The sequence below is a fragment of the Salmo salar genome, chromosome 14, assembly GCF_965601325.2.
Source record: "Salmo salar chromosome 14, fSalSal1, whole genome shotgun sequence".
Taxonomy (NCBI): domain Eukaryota; kingdom Metazoa; phylum Chordata; class Actinopteri; order Salmoniformes; family Salmonidae; genus Salmo; species Salmo salar.
Genome location: NC_138304.1, coordinates 44,527,501 through 44,536,168, shown reverse-complemented (window position 1 = coordinate 44,536,168; position 8,668 = coordinate 44,527,501). Strand labels below are relative to the sequence as shown.

The following is an 8,668-nucleotide window of genomic DNA, read 5'->3' as shown; positions in this document are numbered from 1 at the left end:
GGGCCCTAGTCTAAAGACCACTATAGGGAATACGGAGTCATTGGGAATGCAAGCAGACTCAACCCATGAATGTCCACGTATCACATAACGTCCTGCTTGCTCACTTTCACTGGAAGTAAAGACACAAGCCAATGACAAAGGCCTAAAAGTGCAGTCTGTCTCAAACAAAATCAAATAATAATACATTGCAAGGCCTTTCATATTATTTTATATTCATAATAATCATTGTGTTATCATCATTATAATTAGGCAATCATACTTTTCGTAATTGTTGTTATCAATTGAATCATCATAATTATTTCTCTATAACTGTAACGGCCCTATGTGTAGCTGGGGGAGACAGTCAGGCGCAGGACAGCAGATCTGCGTAATCAAAGTCTTTACTCAAAAAATACAAATATACAAAACAAATCACGAGCCCACAGACGGACCGAATTACAACAATCACTCACAAACACAACATGGGGAACAGAGGGTTAAATAATAAACAAGTAATTGTTTGAGTGAAGCCAGGTGTGTAAGACAAAGACAGAACAAATGGAAAACGAAAAATGGATTGGCGGCGGCTAGAAAGTCGACCGCCGAACGCCGCCCGAACAAGGAGAGGGACCAACTTCGGCGGAAGTCGTGACATTAACATCATATTGCCTACAAATGTATAAGCTACTAAACTGTATGTGTGTGTGTGTGTGTGTGTGTGTGTGTGTGTGTGTGTGTGTGTGTGTGTGTGTGTGTGTGTGTGTGTGTGTGTGTGTGTGTGTGTGTGTGTGTGTGTGTGTGTGTCAAACAAAATAAAATAGTATTTGTTACGTGCTTCGTAAACAACAGGTGTAGACTAACACTGAAATGCTTACTTACAGGTCCTTTTCCAACATTTTCCATTTCATTTTCCATTTTAGTAATTTAGCAGACGGTCTTATCCAGAGAGACGTACAGGAACAATTAGAGTTAAGTGCCTTACTCAAGGGCACATCGGCATATTTTTTTCAAAACACAGACCTTTCGGTTACTGGACCAACACTACCTGTTGCCCCCAAACAATGCAGAGTTAAAGATAAAAAATTAAGAAATAATTGTGAGACGATATATACAGGGAGTACCAGTACAGAGTCAATGTGCGTACAAGGTACAAGGTAATTGAAGAAGCTACACTCTTAGAAAAAAGGGTTCTGTGGCTCTCCCCATAGGAGAACCCTTTTTGGTTCCAGGTAGAACTCTATTTGGTTCCATGTAGAACCCTCTGTGGAAAGGGTTCTACAATGAACACAAAATGGTTCTAACTGGAACCAAAAGGGCTTCTTCAAAGGGTTATCCTATGAGGACAGCCCAAGAATCCTTTTTGTTTCTAGATAGCACCTTTCTTTCTAAGAAAGTATGTACATATACAGTTGAAGTCGGAAGTTTACATACACTTAGGTTGGAGTGATTAAAACTTGTTTTTCAACCACTCCACAAATTTCTTGTTAACAAACTATAGTTTTGGCAAGTCGGTTAGGACATCTACTTTGTGCATGACAGAAGTCATTTTTCCAACAATTGTTTACAGACAGATAATCTCACTTATAATTCACTGTATCACAATTCCAGTGGGTCAGAAGTTTACATACACTAAGTTGACTGTGCCTTTAAACAGCTTGGAAAATTCCAGAAAATGATCTCATGTGGAGGTCGACCGATTATGATCTTTCGACGCCGATACCGATTATTGCAGGACCAACCAAAGCCGGTACCGATTAATCGGCCGATTTTTTTATTTCTTTATTTGTAATAATGACAATTACAACAATACTGAATGAACACTTATTTTAACTTAATATAATACATCAATAAAATCAATTTAGCCTCAAATAAATAATGAAACATGTTCAATTTGGTTTAAATAATTCAAAAACAAAGTGTTGGAGAAGAAAGTAAAAGTGCAATATGTGCCATGTAAAAAAGCTAACGTTTAAGTTCCTTGCTCAGAACATGAGAACATATGAAAGCTGGTGGTTCCTTTCAACATGAGTCTTCAATATTCCCAGGTAAGAAGTTTTAGGTTGTAGTTATTATTGGAATTATAGGACTATTTCTCTCTATACGATTTGTATTTCATATACCTTTGACTATTGGATGTTCTTATAGGCACTTTAGTATTGCCAGTGTAACAGTATAGCTTCCGTCCCTCTCCTCGCTCCTGCCTGGGCTTGAACCAGGAACACATCGACAACAGCCACCCTCGAAGCAGCGTTACCCATGTAGAGCAAGGGGGAAAACTACTCCAAGTCTCAGAGCAAGTGACGTTTGAAACGCTATTAGCGCGCACCCGGCTAACTAGCTAGCCATTTCACATCGGTTGCACCAGCCTAATCTTGGGAGTTGACAGGCTTGAAGTCATAAACAGCGCAATGCATTGCGAAGGGCTGCTTGCAAACGCACGAAAGTGCTGTTTGAATGAACGCTTATGAGCCTGCTGCTGCCTACCATCGCTCAGTCAGACTGCTCTATCAAATCATAGACTTAATTATAACATAATAACACACAGAAATACGAGCCTTAGGTCATTAATATGGTAGAATCCGGAAACTATCATCTCGAAAACAAAACGTTTTTCCTGTCAGTGAAATACGGAACCGTTCCGTATTTTATCTAACGGCTGGCATCCCTAAGTCTAAATATTCCTGTTACATTGCACAACCTTCAATGTTATGTCATAATTACGTAAAATTCTGTCAAATTAGTTCGCAACGAGCCAGATTCTGTATATCCTGATTCTGCGTGCAATGAACGCAAGAGAACTGACACAATTTCACCTGGTTAATATTGCCTGCTAACCTGGATTTCTTTTAGCTAAATATGCAGGTTTAAAAATATATACTTCTGTGTATTGATTTTAAGAAAGACATTGATGTTTATGGTTAGGTACATTCGTGCAACGATTGTGCTTTTTTCGCAAATGCGCTTTTGTTAAATCATCCCCCGTTTGGCGAAGTCGGCTGTCTTTATTAGGAAGAAATAGTCTTCACAGTTCGCAACGAGCCAGGCGGCCCAAACTGCTGCATATACCCTGACTCTGTTTGCAAGAGAAGTGACACATTTTCCCTAGTTAAAAGAAATTCATGTTAGCAGGCAATATTAACTAAATATGCAGGTTTAAAAATATATACTTGTGTATTGATTTTAAGAAAGGCATTGATGTTTATGGTTGGAGCAATGTGTACCTAAGCGATTATATGCAACGCAGGACAGGCTAGATAAACTAGTAATATCATCAACCATGTGTAGTTAACAAGTGATTATGATTGATTGATTGTTTTTTTATAAGATAGGTTTAATGCTAGCTAGAAACTTACCTTGGCTTCTTACTGCATTCGCGTAACAGGCAGGCTCCTCGTGGGGTGCAATGTAAAGCTGGTGGTTAGAGCGTTGGACTAGTTAACCGTAAGGTTGTAAGATTGAATCACCGAGCTGACAAGGTAAAAATCTGTCGTTCTGCCCCTGAACAAGGCAGTTAACCCACCGTTCCTAGGCTGTCATTGAAAATAAGAATGTGTTTTTAACTGACTTGCCTAGTTAAATAAAGGTCTAAAAAAAAAAATCGCCGTCCAAAAATACTGATTTCCGATTGTTATGAAAACTTGAAATCGGCCGTAATTAATCGGCCATTCCGATTAATCAGTCGACCTCTAATCTCATGGCTTTAGAAGCTTCTGATAGGCTAATTGACATCATTTGAGTCAATTGGAGGTGTACCTGTGGATGTATTTCAAGGCCTACCTTCAAACTCAGTGCCTCTTTGAATTGACATCATGGGAAAATCAAAAGAAATCAGCCAAGACCTCAGAAAAAACATTGTAGACCTCCGCAAGTCTGGTTCATCCTTGGGAGCAATTTCCAAATGCCTGAAGGTACCACATTCATCTGTACAAACAATAGTACGCAAGTTTAAACACCATGGGATCACGCAGCTGTCATACCGCTCAGGAAGGAGAAGCGTTCTGTTTCCTAGAGATGAACGTACTTTGGTGCGAAAAGTGCAAATCAATCCCAGAACAACAGCAAAGGACCTTGTGAAGATGCTGGAGGAAACAGGTACAAAAGTATCTATATCCACAGTAAAACGAGTCCTATATCGACATAACCTGAAAGGCCGCTAAGCAAGGAAGAAGCCACTGCTCCAAAACCGTCATAAAAAATCCAGACTACGCTTTGCAACTGCACATGGGGACAAAGATCGTACTTTTTGGAGAAATGTCCTCTGGTCTGATGAAACAAAAATTGAACTGTTTGGCCATAATTACCATTGTTATATTTGGAGAAAAAAGGGGGGGGGGGGGGGGTGGCCTGCAAGCCAGTGAACACCATCCCAACCGTGAAGCACAGGGGTGGCAGCATTATGTTGTGGGGGTGCTTTGCTGCAGGAGGAACTGGTGCACTTCACAAAATAGATGGCATCATGAGGGTGGCAGCGTAGCCTAGTGGTTAGAGCGTTGGGCTAGTAACTGAAAGGTTGCAAGTTCAAATCCCTGAGCTGACAAGGTACAAATCTGTCGTTTTGCCCCTGAACAAGGCAGTTAACCCACTGTTCCTAGGCCGTCATTGAAAATAAGAATTTGTTCTTAACTGACTTGCCTAGTTAAATATTTAAGTCATTTAGCAGACGCTCTTATCCAGAGCGACATAAAGGTTAAAAATAACAATGAGGTAGGAAAATTATGTGGATATATTGAAGAAACATCTTGGTCGCAAATGGGTCTTCCAAATGGACAATGACCCCAAGCATACTTCCAAAGTTGTGGTGAAATGGCTTAAGGACAACAAAGTCAAGGTATTGGAGGGGCCATCACAAAGCCCTGACCTCAATCCTATAGAAAATCTGTGGGCAAAACTGAAAAAGCGTGTGTGAGAAAGGAGGCCTACAAACCTGACAGTTACGTCAGGAGGAATGGGCCAGAATTCCCCCAACTTATTTTGGGAAGCTTGTGGAAGGCTACCCGAAACGTTTGACCCAAATTAAACAATTTAAAGGCAATACTACCAAATACTAATTGAGTGTATGTAAACTTCTGACACACTGGGAATGTGATGAAAGAAATAAAAGCTGAAATAAATCATTCTCTCTACTATTATTCTGACATTTCACATTCTTAAAATAAAGTGGTGATCCTAACTGACCTAAGACAGGGAATTTTTACTTGGATTAAATGTCAGGAATTGTGAAAAACTGAGTTTATATGTATTTGGCTAAGATGTATGTAAACTTCCGACTTCAACTGTAGGTAGGGGTAAAGTGACTAGGTAACAGTAGCATATTTGGTGAGTGTGAAAGTGTGTGAGTGTGTGTGGCGTCAGTGTGTGTGTGTGTGTGTGGCATGTGTGCGCGTGTGCGTGTGCGCGTGTTGTGTGTGTGTGGGCGTATGTAGTGTGTGCAGAGGTGTCATGCCCATAGGGGGCACAGGGGCACTTGTAGCTTCAAACAGCTGAAAGTACAATATTTTTTGTCATTGAAAATATATTTCAGTGGTTTAGATGGTACAATGACATTAGTTCTACACTGTACATTGCTTGTTTTGTCACATTAAATGAAATTAGGCGAAACTATTTGTTTAACAACCAGAAAATGGAGGAGCAATTTCTGCATATTGCACCTTTAAGCATAATGATTCTGGCTCTAAATTACAAGAGAACGCTGTTTTAGGTATTTAAAAAATGCTAAATTCTCCAACTTCCAACTCCCAGCCATCCTCATGTACTTTGTGCTCCCTGTTTTCTGGTGTGCACGATGCCTCTGAGTGTGGGTGTTGGGGTGTCACTGTAAGTATGTGTGAGTATGTGGATAGAGTCCTGTGTGTGTGCGCATAGAGACAGTGCAGGAGAGTTAGTGCAAAAAAAGTGTGTGTGTGTTTGTGTGTGTTTTTACAAAACTGTTATAGAGTAGTCTACGTGTGCAGCAGCAACAGTCCGGCTTTTAAGAGGTTAATGCTCTGTCACGTGAACGGTTGTCTGTCGCTTGAAGGAGCTTCTCCTTTCCAAATGTGAACTTCATACTAGTAGCAGGCAGCCTAATAATGGACTGTCTATTACCTGTCAAAATGTTACCTGTTATCAAAACAACTTGCCATATCTATTTGACCATGTATCCTATCTGTTCGGCAACAGGCGCAAACACGCTAGTGTCCGGCCTAATCAAAAGCTCGGGATGGACTCACGTGCTGCCAGTAGGGGGATTGACAACGCGCTGAGGTGAGAGCAGTGGGGAAGGTGTTGTCGTAAAGCAGAGAATGTCGTAAACCAGGTGCAGCTCAGGGAGGGAGGTAGAGTGGAGAGAGGAGGGGGTACGGGAGGGAGGGAGGGGGGGGGGGGCTGACTCGCTCCGGCAGCATTCAGACACAGCGAAAGGATCATGGCGGATGGCCCCAGGTGTAAGCGCAGAAAACAGGCGAACCCGAGGAGGAATAACGGTAAGTCAAACTCCGTAAAACCGACGGGAAACGATTCAGTGAGACGGACTACGTACTTTTGTGTTCATTTAACTCTGTTCGTCGACTTTGGGACTTTTCTGAACAACGTTTTAGGGACTTCAAGTGCTGGAAAGTAGTAAATAGCCTATATTCCAGTGTGCTGTGTACCGTTATACCTGTCTCGCTTCTCTCTCCGCCTAGCGGTGCATTGCTCGAGCGTACCGTTATACTCGCCTCTCATCCCGTGGACTGGAGGTTAACTTTTCTCCTTGTTTTTCCAATACACAAGCTGCAATGTCTTATATTTGTTCTAATAAATCGTGATGTTTGCTACCTTTTTGCTCAACAAAAACTTCTCAGCTAAACAGGCTAGCTTGCTAACGTGCTGCCCCAGCCATGCAGTTCAGTTAAGCTGAGCCACCTGATATTTTGTGCTGAAAATAACGAGTAGATAACGATAATAGCTAATAGTTGGTCTTGTTTTACTACCGGGTAGCAGAGTTATTTGAGTGTGATGGAATATTCAGCAATGTGCTTTTGTAGAGTCACTGATTGCATGTCATTCTCGACTTGCATTATATTATTATCTAAAATAAATAGCTACATATTTTATTCGGGATTGTGTTGAGTTGTTTTGGATAACAACCCCTCCGGTTAGCTGCCCGCAACACTTTTTTTGATACATTGTTTGTCGCGTGGTTTGCTTAAAGGTAAGAGCTGTGTTGTACAAATTGTTGTTTTATTTAGCCACTTTGTCAACTTAAGATTTTAATATATTACACTCAGGCATCTCGTGGTGTATGCTTTTTGGGTAGCATAACATTGTTTTGGGCATGGTAGGTGATATGTTTTAGTCCTCAAAATAGAGCTTTTTGAATCATTTGTGATGATTTTCATTTGTGGAAGATAGTAGTTTACCTGTTATGCTGGGTGGTGCAAGCAATGCAGGAAAGAAATGGGCGTCATACAGCTTTCCAATGTGTGTGAGTAACTGCTGCAGTCTCTAAAAGGAATCTAGCTTAGCAGCAGCAACAGCACCAGGCGAGAGCAAGGAATTGTATTATTTTTTTAATTTAATTTGATTGTGAAGAAAATAGTTCAATTGCGCAACAGGAACACAAATAGGATAATGATTATCCGTTTGCTAAATACACAAAACACCATAGAACATTTCACAACATTATAGCTACAATAACCCAGAACAGCTATTTTATATTTCTGATGTATCCAAATCAATCACTTGATTTATGAAGATGGTCTGCAGATTATTGTAACTTGGATTTGACTTTACATTTTAATCAGAAAAGAGTAGCCTCCTCTCATTGGATAACCTATTACCTGTGTTCTAACTATCTTCCTCACTTTCACTCAACCTACCAGCCAATAAAATCTTATTTTAGGTAAATACCGTTATATGAGTGGTGAGATGAGGGGCTGGAAACGGAAAGCACCTTTTCATGTGGCCGCTGACGACACAAGCTGTGACACACAGAGTAGAGCGCCGTGCGCAGGCAGGAGCCGTGAACATGTACACCTGAACAGGGAAAACGGGCTCGCAAATGTCCTCCTATAAAAACATACCTGTGGTGCTTATCTATACAGTATTATTTGCACAGATTGCGGGGACGTGTTTGTTTATTTTAAACCTATATTTATTCTAGAGCAGACGCGGAAAAGACTCCAAAACGCTGCAGCAAATGGCAACTTGTGCAGGTAGAAAAAAAAAATGGTTTGGTTTATAGTTTACCCGTGCATGGATGTGTCAGCGTCAGAAGCTTGTTTCTCAATGTTCGTTGGTTTTGCTCTCGCTGGATTTTACCAATGTGTTCGTGTTTGATTATGATGTTTTTTGTTCCGTTATTTTGATTTTGTCGGAACGAGTGATGTTTAGTGTCCTCTAGTGTAGCCTACCGCACTGTGTGTGTGTCACCGTGCAGGCAGCCAAGAAAGAATAGGTTGTGCCGGAAAATGAAAGTGATGCATAAGGTGGTTGCGAATGCGAATGACTCCGCTATTTTCAGTAGGCGAATAGGTAGCAATAGGCTCTGTGAAACAGGCAGTACCAGCTAAATGTTTTCCGTCTGTTGTTTTCAATTATATTGTTATGCAATTTCCGAGTGGGTCGATAGAATGGAATGGCGGTGTGTACCGTTACTGCAGTGAAGGCGGGGCTGCTGCTTTTTACGTTATGAGACGGGACAGGTATGAAAGGTGATGCAACACCTATG

General features: G+C 41.0%; 1 protein-coding gene across 2 annotated transcripts in view; it reads left to right on the top strand.

The window, feature by feature from the left end:
- Window positions 1–6,288: 6,288 nt before the first annotated feature.
- The window catches only part of LOC106569569 (zinc finger E-box-binding homeobox 1), a 112,904-nt gene continuing 110,524 nt past the window's right edge, over window positions 6,289–8,668 (top strand). The window contains exon 1 of one of the 2 annotated variants that reach the window (XM_014141050.3): window positions 6,289–6,440. In XM_014141050.3, the coding sequence (XP_013996525.1) occupies window positions 6,383–6,440 (58 nt within the window). In that variant the 5' untranslated portion in view covers window positions 6,289–6,382. Of the gene's footprint in view, window positions 6,441–6,469; window positions 8,154–8,668 lie in introns of those variants that run through there. The other variant, XM_014141051.3, reaches the window with a different exon arrangement.